General features: G+C 61.6%; 1 protein-coding gene across 2 annotated transcripts in view; it reads right to left on the bottom strand.

Annotated features, from left to right (window-relative positions):
- Positions 1-27: 27 nt before the first annotated feature.
- RABL6 (RAB, member RAS oncogene family like 6) overlaps positions 28-15,348 on the bottom strand; it is a 28,825-nt gene continuing 13,504 nt past the window's right edge. For both annotated transcript variants that reach the window (XM_030818225.1, XM_030818226.1), the window contains exons 3-15: positions 14,719-14,766; positions 12,006-12,058; positions 11,068-11,159; positions 8,703-8,843; positions 8,140-8,245; positions 5,373-5,476; positions 3,550-3,866; positions 3,198-3,351; positions 2,084-2,296; positions 1,719-1,983; positions 1,343-1,511; positions 996-1,054; positions 28-885 (exon numbers count right to left, since the gene is read on the bottom strand). In XM_030818225.1, coding sequence (XP_030674085.1) covers positions 685-885; positions 996-1,054; positions 1,343-1,511; positions 1,719-1,983; positions 2,084-2,296; positions 3,198-3,351; positions 3,550-3,866; positions 5,373-5,476; positions 8,140-8,245; positions 8,703-8,843; positions 11,068-11,159; positions 12,006-12,058; positions 14,719-14,766 — 1,922 coding nt within the window. In that variant the 3' untranslated portion in view covers positions 28-684. The remainder of the gene's footprint in view (positions 886-995; positions 1,055-1,342; positions 1,512-1,718; positions 1,984-2,083; positions 2,297-3,197; positions 3,352-3,549; positions 3,867-5,372; positions 5,477-8,139; positions 8,246-8,702; positions 8,844-11,067; positions 11,160-12,005; positions 12,059-14,718; positions 14,767-15,348) is intronic.

Genomic DNA, 15,348 nt, shown 5'->3' with positions numbered 1-15,348 from the left:
TGCAGGGAGAAGAACAGACACGCAGAGTGAAACAGGAGTGCTTTATGGTCTGAGTGGAGTGTTTGGGAGGAGTGCCTCCCGGCTCCTGCCTGTGGGCTCACCTGAGCGGGGGCGCAGCTGAGGCCACTGTGGGAAACACAACCCCCACTCCCAGGAGAGGCCTCACATGCTGCCTCCGGTCTCTCGCCAGCCTTGCCTAGCGTGGGGCCTGGGCCGCCCTTTAGGGTGGGTCTGCACACCCGTGTTCAGGGCTCCCGGCCGGAAGCGGAGCCATAGGCATGCTGCGGCCCCAGGTGAGCGCGGAGGGCAAGCAGGTGCCAGGACAGTGCGCACCCCACAGCCAAGCCTCTGTAAACACACCCTCACGGGTCCCTCCTGGGCCTCAGTCACATCCCTGAGAAACACTGGGGACTGGCGGCTCTGCCCCGAGAGGGCCAGGGTGTCCACCGAGCCTGGCTGAAGCCAGCTGTCCCTTCCCTTCTTGCAGAGCAGGCTCATGCCAGGCCTGGAGGCCCAGCACCTGCAGGGCCCAGCCCGGGGACCACCAATGCCCGGCCTCTTCCAGCTTAGAAGCGCACACAGCAGCCGCCAGGCAGTGGCAAAGGCGATGGTGCAGAGGCAAACGCCTCCCCAGGCAGTGACAGGCACGCCCTCCGCCCCAGGGCCGCCACTGCCCCCGCCAGCCTAGAGCTCCTCGTAGTCGCCACCCCCAGGGTGACGGCCACCCGGGGCCCCGCCCCCCAGGAAAGCCTCCAGCTCCTCGGCAGCCGTCCTCTCCCTGCTGCGCGGGGGCCGCTGCTGCCGCCGCCGCCGCTCCTCCTTGCCCTCCTCCTTGTCCTTGCTCTTCTTGTGTTTGCTCTTCTTCTTGGCAGCCTTTTCTTCCTCCTAGGGAGCACAAGGAGGGGGGCGCCAGGAAGTCACAGGAAGCCAGAGCCCTGGTCCCAGGACCGCATGCCGCCTAGCCCTGGCCTGCCAGGAAGGGGAGTAGCCGGTACCTCTTTGCCTTTTTTCTTCTTCTTCTTCTTCTCCTTAGAGGGGGTTTTGCCCTCCTTACCTGCACAGACAGGACAGAAAGTGGCTCAAACTCAGGCCAATGGGGACCCCAAGCCGGGTGACAGGACTTCTCTAGAAACTCACAAAGCAGTGAGCCCCAGCCCTCCAGGAGGCCCTGCTGATAGACGGGACCATACTGCAGACATCAGCTCCTGCAGGGGGCTGCCAGAAGCATGGCACAGCACCCCAGACTCAGGAGAGGACCCCGGCCAGCGGCCAGCAGCTGGGAGGAGGCCCACATTCTACCCAGACTCCAGCAGGCTGACCGCACTCTGGTGCCCCCACCCACCTTCCTCACTGCTCTCCTTGGGTCCAGCCTCCTCCAGCCCCAGCCCGAAGAGGTCCGAGTCATTCTTCAGTCTGAAGGCGGGGAGAGGGAGCTTGGGGGCTGGGGGTGGCTGGGCAGGGGCCTCATCGTCAGTCACATCAGAGGGGTCGTCTCGCACGGGAAACTCATCCTGGAGCAGGGAGAGCAGCTGGTCAGGCCGTCATCCCTCCCACACCCCCAGGGGTTGTGGGATCTCAAACCAGGCCAGCAAGGCCCAAGTGTGGGAACATGAGACGCCTCTTCCAGAAGCCTCCTCCCACTGCACCCACCCAGATCAGGCCTGTGGGAGGGACCCTGGCCTCCTGGCTGACCTCTGCCCTGGGAGGACTCATCTTACCGCCCTGTGCTGTGTGTCTGATGCCTCGCTCTCAAAGTCAGGGTCATCCATGACGAAGGACAGCATTTGTGCAGCGATGGGCCCCTCGGGGTCACTCTCCGACGAGGAGGCCTGCTCACCCTTCCCCGGCTCAATCTCAGCAGGGGGCCTGGTGCTGCTGTGCTTCTCCGGACCTGTGCGAACAGAGGCACCGCCTGGCCAGGGGGGTGCTGCGGTCCTCGTGGGAGCTGTCCCCCTCCGTGGCTTCGAAGCTGGTATGGAGGACCTTTGTGGACAAGCAGAGGGTCAGTCAGGGTCCTCCGGAGGTGTCCTGAACTGCCCCACCCCGGTCTCCAGGCCGCACCCATGGGGACACCTGCCCTTACCACTTGGTCTCTGGCTCTGAGCACTGCTGGGGAGCCAGGGCAGGGTCTTTTGGGGGATCTGCCACTTCTGCTTCCTCCTCACTCGAAAGAGTGATGTCTTGACTGGGGACGGGGCCCACGGGCGGCGGGGGACTCCCACGTGGCTGGTCTTCGAGGTCCACGTCGTCCTGGAACCCTGCCACCATCGGGTTGCCGCCCAGGGCCTCCCCATCACTGCAAAGCAGGGGGCAAAGCAGTCAGAGGCCACAGGGTAGGTATGGCCGGCCAGGCTCACAGGCCTTGGTTCCGGGCACCCTGGTACCCAGCATGCCCTGGCCGTGGGGCCACCCCGCCCCAGGTGCTGTGTTGTGGAGAGGCCCCCTCGTGGCCGTCACAGGGCTTCTGAGCAGGAAGGGGTTGGGGGCACAAGGTTGGACACAGTGTTGCCCTGCAGCCGGTCAGTGGGTGAAGGATGTGGAGCTGCGCAAGCGGGTGCTCATGGAGGACGCGGGCCCAGCTCAGGGCCACGGGGCTTTCTGTCCTTTGTGTATTTCTGGAGGAAGCCGCCGCCCCACAGCAATGGGTGAGGCTGAGGTGCTGAGGCCACTGCGGGTGGAGCCTGTCCAGTGGAATCCACGCCTGGGACCAAATGCAGGGCTTTGCTGCAGGCAAAATTTGGGGCAGCTTGGCAGACAGAGTGGTGGGAGGGGCTGGCAGATGGATGGGGAGGCGGCTCTAGCTCCCAGCTCTAGGACCTGCAGGAAGCCACCCCTGTCTCTACAGCACCTGTGCCCTGGCCCTGTGGAGACCACATCTGGTGGCCTGAACCTCCCATATGACCTGGAGTGGCCTCGCCAATGGCCTCCATGTGGAATCTGCCCACAGAAGACCCCAAGGTGCCCTTGTCTTCTCCAGGGTGTGGGCAGAGCAGGTGGCCAGGCCTTTCTGATGTCTGGAAGCCCCGTCGAAGCCCTTCCCTCATCTGCTCCAGTCACAGATCTTCTCTGTCCTCAGCCAACAGAGACCAGCCGGCGGGGGGCCCCTTCTGTGCCCCTAGGAAGCCAGCCCCACCTGCTACTCGGGCGCCCTGGAGGCTGGGGGCAATGGGAGAGGAGGCCCAGGCCCACCCCTCACCCTGTCGCTGTCCTGCTGGGCAGCCTTGGCCCCCACCTTCTTCTCGTCCCTGGCGGGGGTCATGTCTTCCAGGAAGCTGCGGTCCAGGCGGTCGTCGGGAACGAAGTCCTCCACACTCTGGACTGTTGCGGGGGCCTCTGTGGCCGGGGCTGGCTCTGTGAACAGTGATGCTGGGTCCTCTTCACTCGGCACCAGAACCCTCACTGCACCCAACCCCAAGCCAGGCCCACCCGGGATGTGCCCACGGGACTGGGACAAGCAGGAAGAAGTGCGGAGTGCTCCGAAATCCAGGGCCCCACCTGTGAGGGCCTGGGGGTCTGGGACCAGTTTGGGAGGGGCAGTCCAGGGCCTACCTGGAGGTGGAGGGGTTGCCTCAGCAGCAGGTGACGTCCCAAACAGCCTAGAGATGATGCTGCGCCGTGGGGCAGGGGCTGAGGGGCACGCAGGTGGGGGCAGGGCCTCTGAGGGTGGTACAGGGGGCACAGAGGATGGTGGGGCGGCATTGAGGGGCAGCTGTGGGGCGGGCTGGGGTGTGCTGGGGCTGGAGCTCCCTGTGGACACGGCGCCTGGAGGCACCACTGGTGACTGGGAGCCCGAGGATGGGCTCTGGCCGTTGGCCGCCAGTGGGGACGCATGGCCGCGGCTGCGAGCCTCCATCATCTCCAGGAAGCTGGAAGGCAGAAGGAGGGTGAGAAGCCTGACTCCCCTGCCTCTCCCTGAGGCCCTCAGGTGACAGAGGACTCTCTGCTGCTGCTGATAGGGCTGGGAAGAGCCGCTGTGTTCTGGGCCACCCGCCCCACAGGGGCCATCATCCCCATCCACTTCCAAGGGCAGCAATGCCGGCCAGGCGCGGTGGCTCACGCCTGTAATCCCAGCACTGTAGGAGGCAGAGGCAGGCAGATCACGAGGTCAGGAGATCGAGATCGTCCTGGCTAACACAGTGAAACCCCGTCTCTACTAAAAATACAAAAAAAAATTCGCCGGGTGTGGTGGCGGGTGCCTGTACCCCAGCTACTCGGGAGGCTGAGGCAGGAGAATGGTGTGAACCCGGGAGGCGGAGCTTGTGGTGAGCTAAGATCACACGACTGCACTCCAGCCTGGGTGACAGAGCAAGACTCCGTCTCAGAAAAAAAAAAGAGCAGCAGTGCCAAAGGGCAGGGACAGCAGGCACCAGCGTGCGTGTGTCCAGCTCCCCTGAAAGTCACTTCGAATCTGTTCTGAGGCACAGCTGCTGGAGGCTCCAAGCAGAGGTGGCCAGATGGCAGCAAGTGGACCTTCCCATGAGGGGGGGTTTCTGGGAAGAGGAGGGGGCTGGAGCTTGGTGGAGCACGTGTGGCCATCACAGCATCCAGCTGACCCAAGTCTCAGTCCCAGGAAATGCCAGGATTGGTTCAACAGAGAAGCGCCCATGCGGGAGGCTCCATTCTGGGGCTGGCCTGGCAGTCGGAAGCCACGGATCCCTCTCCAGGCATCAAACTGCCTTCCCTCTCAGTCTCTTGCTGTGTCTGAGCCAACAGCTAGATCCGAGGTGACCCACAGGGCTCTCCCTCTGGAAACAGAGACCTGCTGGGGGGCCTCAGAAGGGCTGCTGATTCCGTGGTCCCTGCCTGGGTCCCAGGGGAGGCACCAAGCCCCTAGCTGTGCAGGAGCCTGAGGCAGAGAACGGGCCAGCGGTCCCACTGGCCTCAACCCCCGGGGCTACACGCTGCCCAGGCCCACTCAGGAGGATGCTCTGAGTCGCCCTCTGCTATCGAGGACCAGAGACCTACATGTCCTGGCCTGTATGCCTCTTCAGCACAGGGAGCTTCCCAAAGTCAAGCAGCTCCCCAGAAAGCGCACCCCATGCTGGCATCAATTTGGGAGGCCAAGCCCCTGATGGACAGGCAGCCCCTGATGGGCACACTCCACCAGCACCAGCACCTGGCCATGGTCAGTGGTGCTCAGAGCGGCAGGCACAGCATGACCTGTACGAGGAGTCCATGCCAGGGGTGACTATGAGGGGGCTGCTGGGGGCAGTGCAAGCCTGAGCCCTCCTCCATCTGTGCCCCAAGATGACTAATTTACCCCAAACGGGGGATACTCCCTTCTGCTGTCTCCTTGGTGCAGCCCATGACCTGGCACCACAGCCGCGCCTGCAGCCCCCACACCGCCCCCACGGAAGGGTCGGGCCACGTACATGCCGTAGTTCTGGTCCTCCGTCTCCTGCTGCACCGACAGCTCCTCCAGTGTGGCATCCATGTCCAGCTGGTTTGTCTCCAGCTGCCGTAACAGCGTCTCCCTCTGCAGAAGGGGAGCACACAGGCCTGAGCAGGGGCCCTTCCTGCTGCCAGTGCCCCAGCCCGACAGCCCCTGAGTGCACAGGGGACGCCTCCTGCTGACGAAACCAGGAGGTGCTGCAGGGCTGGCTGCTCAGCAACTCATGGAGCTCTGGGCTGGGCCTCACTGGAACCACAGAAGCCCAGAGGATTCCTTTGCAGTGGCCGGCACGACACCTACACGCTGCCAGCATGGCTGGGGGGATAGCTGTCAGTCACAGGCATAAACCTCAACAAAAAGCACCCCCACCTACACACACACCTTCACCTGGAAAACAAAGCCTCTCTGCTCTCCGCCATGCACACCTCCTCTGGTGGCAGGACACAGCCCCGGTGCACGCATCGCCACCGTCCCACACCCACAAGCAGCTGGCTCTGGAGCAAACCGCTGCCCTCCTGGCCTGGAACCCCAGGCTGGTCTGATGAGCTGCGGGTCCACATGGCTGCTCACTTCAGATTCAAATTAAATACAAACGCCGGAGCCTCACGAACTCCTGACCTCAGGTGATCCACCTGCCTCACCAAAGTGCTAGGATGACAGGCGTGAGCCACCGCGCCCGGCCTCTTCTCTCTTATTTAATAGAGATGGGGTCTCGCTATGTTGCCCATTCTGGTCTCGAATTCCTGGGCTCGAGTGATTCTCCCACCTTGGCCTCTGCTGAAATTACAGACCTCAGCTACCTGCCTGGCCTCTCCTTTTTGAGTCAGCTTTTCCAGAGATTCTTTTTTGTAGAACAGGGTCGTGTTATATTATACTGCCCAGGCAGATCTCGAACTCCTGGGCTTGAGCTGTCCTCCCACCTCTGCCTCCCAAGAGCTGGGATTATAGGCGTGAGCCACTGCGCCCAGCCTGGAGAGGTTTTTAAAATAAAAATGTGAGGCCGGGCGTGGTGGCTCACACCTGTAATCCCAGCACTTTGGGAGGCCAAGGCGGGCAGATCACGAGGTCAAGAGATCGAGACCATCCTGGCCAATATGGCGAAACACCGTCTCTGCTGAAAATACAAAAATTAGCCAGGTGTGGTGGCAGGCGCCTGTAATCCCAGCTACTTGGGAGGCTTAGGCAGGAGAATCGCTTGAACCCAGGAGGCAGAGGTTACAGTGAGGCAAGATCGCACCACTGTACTCCAGCCTGGACAGAGTGAGATGCCGTCTCCAAAAAAAAAGGATATTAAAGTCAATAAGGTCCCCGAAAATGGCTATAACAACAACCAAAAAATGTGATTTACAAAGAATCTACAGACTTGTCAACCAAATGTAATGTGTGAACTCTGGATCCTACTCTGAACACTGACCAAATATCTGACGATTGGAAGAACTCTTTGGGAATTTTATTTTTTAAATTTGTTATTGTGGCTTATTTCTCCAAGAAAAACCTTCTGTGACTTTAATGTGCGGCATTACATTAGGTACTATGGTCAGGTTAAAAAAACAGAACTGATTTTCTTACAGATGTGTTTGAAACATTTTTAGGTGACATAAAGAAGGTCTGAAATTTGCTTCCAGGCCATCCAGGGGCAAGACAAAAAGGAAACGGGGGTCCCGCTGCTGACAGGTGAGGGCATCAGATCTGCCTGAACACATCCACAGCAAAACGATAGTCACACACAGCTCGGCCCTACGCCTCCAGCTCAAGACTCCGTCCAGGGTCCCGTTCTCTCCCTGGGAGGCTTTGGAAGGGTTTGGAGGGCAAACCATTAGGGAATGGAGCAGCTGAGCAGTGGGGAGCTCTCTAAGGAGTAATCAACCCAGTGAGGAGGGGACGGCTCTGCAGGAAGGAGGGGCCTCCCCACCAGTGCCAGCACAGGACAAGTCTGACTGCCACCTTCCTTCCAACCGAAACATCCCCAGCAGCAGTCCCAGCCTGCAGGCATCCTCACTTCTTCTGACACCAGGAGTACAGCACAGCCCCTTTCTGGGCAAGCCTGACATCCTTCTGGAGAAAGACCAAGGCTGCTGCAGCTGCGGCTGGGCCCCAGGTCCCCCAGACCTAGTCAGGGCAGCCTTGGGCGAGGAGGTTCAGGTCCCCCAGGCCCAGGCGGGGCAATCCAGGGTGAGGAGGTTCAAGCCTCGTTTGCCGGGCTACTTTGCAGCCACAGCTGGCCTGGCCCTTGTTTCCACAAGGGAAATTGAGTTTAGTCCATAGACCAAAGTTGGTTCCTTGGTTTTGATACAAGCACCAGGGAAATGTGAGATGTGAACAGCGAGTACCTTGGTGGCTCACACCTGGCATCCCAGCACTTTGGGAGACTGAGGTGGGAGGACTGCCTGAGCACCCAGGAGTTTGAGGCTGCAGTGAGCCATGATTGCGCCACTGCACTCCAGCCTGGGTCACACAGCAAGAACTTATCTCAACAAAAACAACCAAAAACACTGGGGGAAACTGAGCAAGGGGTCCCCGCAGAGGTGGAGGGGCTCCTGGGACTGGGTCTAGCCCTCAGGACCCTGTACCTTCTGCCACCCAGAGCAGGCAGGCACAGTAGAACGTTGGGCCTTTGCCAGCAGCTAACCTCCGAGCAGGCCCACAGCTTTCTCAGGGGTTAGGAGGGAGACCCATCGCTACACAGGAGACGCCTGGAAAGAGGTGAGAGACCAGCAGCCACTCCACCCCACATGGTGAGTGCTTACCTGAAGCTGCAAAAATGGGATATTGAAGAACTTATGAAGGTACTTTAGGCCGAAGCTGTTCTTCATGGAAGACTCAGCGTAGCGGAAGTAGGAGGAACCTGGAGGTCTGCTTTCAGAAAGGAAGAAAGATGCAGGACAAAGACTCTTGCCCCAGTGCCAAGGATCAGCCCTGGGCCCACGGCTGTGGGTCCGCACTGCCCTCCCTCCTCCTGCAGGCTCCTGAGGCCACAGGACCCTGCTGAGCCCTGCTCAACAGGGTCCTGCTAAGCCTAGTTTACAGTCACAGGGTCCTGCGACCCTGCTGAGCCCTGCTAAGCCGAGTGCCCTTCTGCAGGTGACCCCACAGTGCCAGCACTTCACCCTGGCATACAGTCCCTGGCACACAGTTCCCGGCACTGCCATCGGGGAGACCCAGGCTTCAGCGAGCCCCACGCAGCAGTGCGACCCACATCCCCGGGGCCCCGTGCTAACGTTAACCCCTCCCCGGGCCTCTGCCTCAGCACCCTCCCCCGCGCACCGGAGCACCGCGCAGGGTCCCTCGGGAGCAGGGCCACTGCACCCACCTGTCCAGGTTGTCAATGAAGTCACGCACGTCGTCCGGCAGGATGACTCGGTGCTCGCCCATGTCCCGGTAGTTCCCCAGCACGCACACTGGCACATGGGTGGGCACTTTCGGAAGCTCCCGGAGAATGTAATTGAAGGTCCTCGGAGAACAGGTGAGGACCTGGCTTAGTTTCAGCCCTGCGACGCCCTGTCCCTCACTGGGAAGCTGCTGTGCGCCCAGGCCTGAGGATGGTGGCTGCTTCTCATTTCCAACATCCGACCCACCAGAAGCACACCTCGTGCATGCAGAGCTAGAAGGAAGTGCCTCGAGGGCCTTCGCACCCCTCTCAGCCTGCGGCCCCCGCCCGTTCCTCTCCCTGACGGCAGGTACTTGACCGCACCCCACACTGGAATGCCCCTGCCTGTCCCTGCCTTCCCTCAGAGAACCTCGTGTCCGCATCCCTACAAAACCACCTCTGGCTTCGCCTGCGTCCACCCTCATCCCGCACTGTCCTCTGTGCCCCTCGGCGTCGACCCCGTGGCTGCTCTTCCAGGCTCCCTGCCCACCGGGACCGCCGAGGACACCCTGGGGTGCCTCTGCTGCTGCCGGTGAAGCGGGCTGTTTGGAGAGCCTTGTCTTAAGCAGACATCTCCCGGCACGGATGGCAAGTCTCCAGAAGCTGCCTGGCGCGGAGCTGCCGGTTTCCCAGCTGCGTGGTTTTCCAAATGGCTTGTGAAGAAATAACCAGCATTTCCAGTGACAAAACTTCCCCACGACTGAAAGCCAACCCAAGTGAGTAACAAACGCAACATCCTGTTTCTAACTTCATTTTCTTTCATTTGCACGCAGTCATTTAAACTGGCCCCTCACCAAGGCCAGCTCAGGGGCACCTCTGGCCTCCTAAGCAGGTGGCCTTCTGGTGTCTCCTGCCTCTCGTGGCTGTGAAGGGCCTGTGTGGCACTTGAAGCCGCTGTCTGAGCCAGTGTTTTCCATCCTTCCTGCTGGGCACCAGGGGCTCCAGACAGAGCATTGCTACCACAGGCATCACCCGCCCAGGCTGGTGCTGCCAACAGGGTCTCTGGGCCCACAGGTAAGTGCCTTTGCCGCGTCTTCCCAGGCTGGCTCGAGTCTCGCTGTCCCTCCTGCCGACTCCTTGCATGGCAGCCCAGGCGGCTGCAGCTCCCTCCAGGCCATTCCTGTGGCAGCAGTGGGAGGTGCCGTGGAGGCCACTCTGAGTCCACACTCAACTTCGCTTGGGAAAAGCCACTTCCCATCCACCAGGCTGGCCTGCTGCCTAGACAGGAGAGGCCGGAGGGAGAGGAGCACCACTGCTCGCCCCGGTGAGGCCAGCGTGTGCGCGCCCAAGCTGAACTCGTGCCCTGGGTGGGGCCGCCAGCCCCATGTGTGGTTCTCCTGCCATCTGTGTGCCACACCCCCACCAAGGGCTCTCCTGAGGGTGCCTGCGGTCAGTCCTTGGCGGCGGTCCTGAAGGCTGGGAGGGCAGGCATGGTTCCCAGCATTGGCAAAGGTTGGCAGAGGCCCAGAGCATGGCTGGTCAGGCGCTGCAAGCCGCCCTCAGGCCTGGGCTGCTGATGCGTGCTGAGTGTGCGGCCCCATGACAGGCGGTATGCTTAACCCTGGCGAGGGGGTCTTCCCAAGTAAGAGAAGCTGCTGACTAGGCCCCCAGGCCAGACCCACTGCTGGGAAGAGCAGATGCCTGGACGCGTCGGGCAGGCTGCTCCTGGTGCTCCAGGCACTGGCTGCAGGTAGGAGGCTGGTCTCCACGCGGCCCTCATTCTTCTAGAAGCCTTGCGTCAAGTGTGTGTCCGCAGCACCCCCACTCTGGGGCTCCAGTGCGTCCTGGGGGACACCGCGCTCCCGAGGAGCTGAGTGGATCCCATGCGACTCCACACAGTGGCCTCTGGGGGCTTGCGCCTGGTACCCCAGAGACCGTCCTGTGTGCCACTGCCCTTAGTCGATTTTGCTGTCATCTTCTTGCTAGAATGAATCTTGGCTGTGGGTCCTCCTGGGTCATGGAAGACAGAGGTCTCGGGGAGCCCCCAACACAAGCAGCCACTTGCTTCTCCCAAGTTTCAGATGGTTTTTCAGGAAGAACAGTGGGGCTATGGAAGGTGCGTGCCTTGCCCCAGATGCCTTTTGCAGCCGGCCCGCGCCATCCCGCCCCATATGCACAGACATAGTTGTTACCCAGCCCGACATCCAGGCCAGTGCCCCTCATGGCTGAGCCGCCACAGCTGCCCAGCAAGAGTCCCCTGGCCCTGCAGAACGATGCCGCTCTAACCATTATCTGCTGCACAGAGAGGGCGCCCAAGGGGTAGGGGGGTGAGAGTCACAGGCAGCCGCCCCCACCAGCTCCCTCTTACCACTGCTTGGTGATGTCGAACATCATGACCACCCCATTGCAGTTCTTGTACACGTCCAGGAACTCAGCATCCAGGGCCATTTCGGACTCCGCCTGGGGACAGGAGGGAACAGGTGTGAGACTGGCCCAGGCTGGGCCCCATCCATGTGGCCCACAGTTCTGGAAAAGGCTGGACAGTCTTCTAATCTGAAAAGATAACAGCCATTTCCATTTGGAAACGATATGCTGAAGAGATGGGACAGCTAAACATAGGTTTGCCCCAAAGGGTCTGACAGTCAACACCAGCCTCGCTGGCGGCTCCCTGAACAAGCCCCCTACCTAGGACCTCCCACTAATCACAGCAGTGTCCGCCCCAGGCCTCACTGATAACCAAACCACCACTCGAAAATAGATGCAGGTGCTGGACTACCAGCCGCCCTCGGCTAGATGTGCATTCCGGAAGGTTCCAGTGCCCACAAACAGGGTTAGCTGCAGTGCTATGGGCACAGTCACTCTGCCCCATGCTCTAAAGGGAGTGGGAGGCGCTGCACGGAGGGTGCGAGGCCCTGGGTGTGTCGGGCTCAGGTTGGGTTGGCCCCAGGTGGCTCCGGGGAGCGAAACTCACGCCCATGGCGCTGCGAGATGTGTCCTGTGCTTTGAAGGGCCGAGCCCACCGTGACTGGGATAAAAGTTTGGCGAGTTCACTTAAATACCTCTCAGGTCACTCAAATGCAAATAGGGGTCAGTCCAACGTGATGTCTGTCGAGTGCAGGTGAGCTGGCCACCCCCAGATGCAGCCATGGCAGTGTGGGGTTTTTGGAGCAGTTGGGAAGGCCAGCGGCCTCCGTGGCCACAGCATAACTGGGGTGCTTGGGGTCAAAGGCGTGTGAAGCGCTGGGCGCTGGCTCACGCACCCCGGGGCCCTGAGCCACTGCTACCCACTGTGCACCCGGCACTCACCTCCTGGGGGTCGTTCTCCATCTTTAAGCCGTCGCCTCGCTTTTTGCATTTTCCTTATTTAAAAACAAACAAAAATTACGAGGTGGAATCCCTGGGCCTCGGGCCACAGGAGGAGCATGGGTCCCCCACGGCCACTCAGCCCCCAGCTCTGGTGGGTGCCCTGCTCCACCACCCCAAGCAGCCTGCAGCGCGGGCACCCACGAGCTCTGGAGCGGCGGGACCCGGGCGAGGCCCCTCTGTCGGCTCTGGAGGCATGGCTGGGCCGGGCCTGGACAGAAGGTGCTGGTTGGGGCTGACGGCCTCAGCAGCTGCTGGACAGGCGGCGGTGGGATGGCCCACAGCCCTACACCAGGAGGGTTTGCTGCTGAGGGAAGGGCCCCTCCCCAGCTCCCCCAAGTCCAGGGTGGGAGGAAGTACAAGGGATATGGTGGGAAGGTGAGGGGCCTCCCCCTGGGGTGAAAGTGGGGAGATGTGTGCACGGACTCTCAAGGCAACAACCAGCCTGGGAGGAAAGGAGAGGAGGGCAGAGATTCCAGCCCTGAAATGGCCTCAGGAGGGAGGAGGGCAGCCGTGTGGTGTCCACGGTCCAGGTCCCCCTGAGCCTCCGCCATCAAGGTCGCCATGGCTCCCCTGAGCAATGAGGGCCGTGCCCCTCCCTTTATCTCCACAATGCTGACCTAAGGAAAAAGGCTCCAGATGTCCTGGGAACTCTGGGGTCCCAGTCTTGGAGTCATGGATGGGACAACAAACAAAACCCCTAATAACAGATGGGGCTCATGTGTTTAAAATGCCACCTCCACTTCATTCCACAGCTTGTTTCTGAACTGCTCACCATGATGTAACCCGGTCGGGGGGTCAGCCCCTCCCTCACAAGGTACAGGGGACAGAGCCAGCCCGGAGGAGCCTCCCCAGTCTGGCCACAAAGGGCTCAGCAGAGTCCCCAACACACACAGCACAGCACTGCTGGCTGTCGGGGGCCTGCACCCAGGAAGGATGCCCACAGCCTAACCAGCACTGCCCTGGGCGAGCCATTGAGGCTGGCCGGATCTGCTTTGGGGAAAGCAGGTGGGACTGGAGGGGAGCCGGGTCCTGGCCAACCAGGTGGAGGTGAGGGTTGTCGGCTCACCCTGAGGCTGCTCCATTCAGCCTCCCTCCTGGCAGCCTGCCCCATGCAGCGTCGGCTGGGCCTGATGGCCTCACCTTCCTCTCATCCTCGAGAACTCACCAGGTGCCCAGGAGGCCTCAACTCCCTCCACTGCACTCCCCACCGGCCGCCCCGGCTGCTGTGGACGGTGCTCACACCTTGCACAGTGGGCACTGAGTCAGGGTGGGGATGGAAAGCACACCAGGCCCCGTCATGGAGCTGGGGATCTTTCCCTCCTGAGGGGCCCTGGTTTAGGCTGAGTGAGACTCTCCCAGTAGGTGCTAACGGGTGGGTGCAAGGGTACACGTGTACCACCAGAGGAAGCCCAGGGCCAGGCAGCCTCTGCATCCACAGGCCTCCACACCAGCCCCGGGCACGACAGGCCACCAGGAGGGGGGCCCCATCTTAAGCCGTGGAGACCACACCCATTACAGTGCCCAGATATGAACCCCACTCTGGGCAACCCTGTTTACGGGAAGCCTGTGCCTGCTCCACGCATGGATAGACCCAGGGAGCCAGAGCTGGAGGGAGGCACAGGGAATCTCTGCAGCTCCGAAAGGGGCCAGGACGGGGGTCAGGACAGCCCCTCCTGAGCCACCTGGGGGCCACAGGCAGATCTGATAGCTTCTGCTCACAGTGGGGACGGGGACAATGATGGGGCAGTGGGTGGCCACCTCTCTAACACCAGAGACCACGGGGAGCTCTGCAGAGATAGCATCTGGAACACCAGGTCAGCATGGGCCACAAGAGTCCAGCACGACGTGGTGAGAGCCGCAGGGGCCCAGCACCCCTGCAGGAATTGCATGAGCACCTGCCTCTAACCCCCCATGGCCAAACCCACCCCAACAAAGCACAGGTGGAGGGAGGGGAGCATGCGCCATCCGAACAGACACCATCACACAGAGGCGGCGGCCGCCTTTCCAGCAGAGCCTCGTAACGATGCCACAGCCAGGCCTGTGAGGCCAGGGCATGCACGTGGCCAGCCCTGCACACACCACACATGCACATGGACCACGGGCCCCAGGGAGGGCCGTGAGCTCCACCCTGAGGACTCTGAGGAACTCATGACCTTGTGGCTGAGGAGGAGACCAACAATGTCGAGGATACCCCTGGGGCTGCTGCTGCCCTCCCATGGCCCCCAGAGTGAGGGTCTGTGTGGCTGGGGATCCCCGGCAGGGACAGGAGCGCAGGAGCTGGGTCCTCAGCTATGGGCATGGGGCCGCCTGGTGCTGGGCTGCTCCGCCAGGCAGTGCAGGAGGGGGGCTCCCAAAATAGCACCCTGGGCCTCGGGGCTCAAAGCACACCCCCCGGCTGCACCTGCCACCACCGTGCACGCGGTCACTCAGAGGCGGGGAGGATGCTAAAGCAGCAAAGCATGCAGTGCCACAGGAGGGCCGCGCCACGCTGCGGGGTCACCACTGGATGTGGAGGGGAGCAGAGCAGCAAGACCCTGGGCACTGTCCACGAGGACGGTGGGTGATGCATGGGCGCCGGGGGAAAGAAAGGAAGCCTCTCTGCGCAGAGCACACAGTCCCAGAGAGAAGCAGACACAGAACAGAGACGCCTCACCTTTGTCTACCACATCCCAGACTTCAACCTTCACGATGTCATCCGTGGCTGAAACAGGGAGAATCCTAAGATTAGTGCCCAACATGAAGTTCCCAGGGTGGCACAAAGCGGTCCAGCTGGTGTGGTTGTCTGTGCCCCGCAGGCATCAGCTCCCACCAGGACTTCCGAGTGTCCAGAAGCTGGGGATGTGTCCTCCCCAGACGACCACACGGCGGCTCCTTCAGGCCTTCGCTCAGACACAGCTTCAGTGACAAACTGAACGCACGGTTATCTTCCTCCGCAGCCCCGATCCTGGGCACGGCCCCCTCCCTCCGCAGCCCCGATCCTGGGCACAGCCCCTCCCTCCCCAGCCCCGATCCTGGGCGTGGCCCCTCCCTCCCCGGCCCCGATCCTGGGCATGGCCCCTCCCTCCCCGGCCCCGATCCTGGGCATGGCCCCTCCTGGCCTCAGCGTACTGGAAGGGGACCCTCCTGGCTGGGTCGATGTCTGTGTTTTTGCCCATGGACTCCATGAGAGCAGGTACGCTCCTGCTGACAGGTGTGAATGAATGGGCCCACCTGTGTCAACTTCTCCTGACCCTGTTTCTTCATACAGTGACTGGCCTCTAGTTCACTTTGAGGGAGTGGGATC

The sequence above is a fragment of the Nomascus leucogenys genome, chromosome 8 (genome assembly GCF_006542625.1).
Source record: "Nomascus leucogenys isolate Asia chromosome 8, Asia_NLE_v1, whole genome shotgun sequence".
Taxonomy (NCBI): domain Eukaryota; kingdom Metazoa; phylum Chordata; class Mammalia; order Primates; family Hylobatidae; genus Nomascus; species Nomascus leucogenys.
This window is presented reverse-complemented; position numbering and strand designations above follow the sequence as displayed.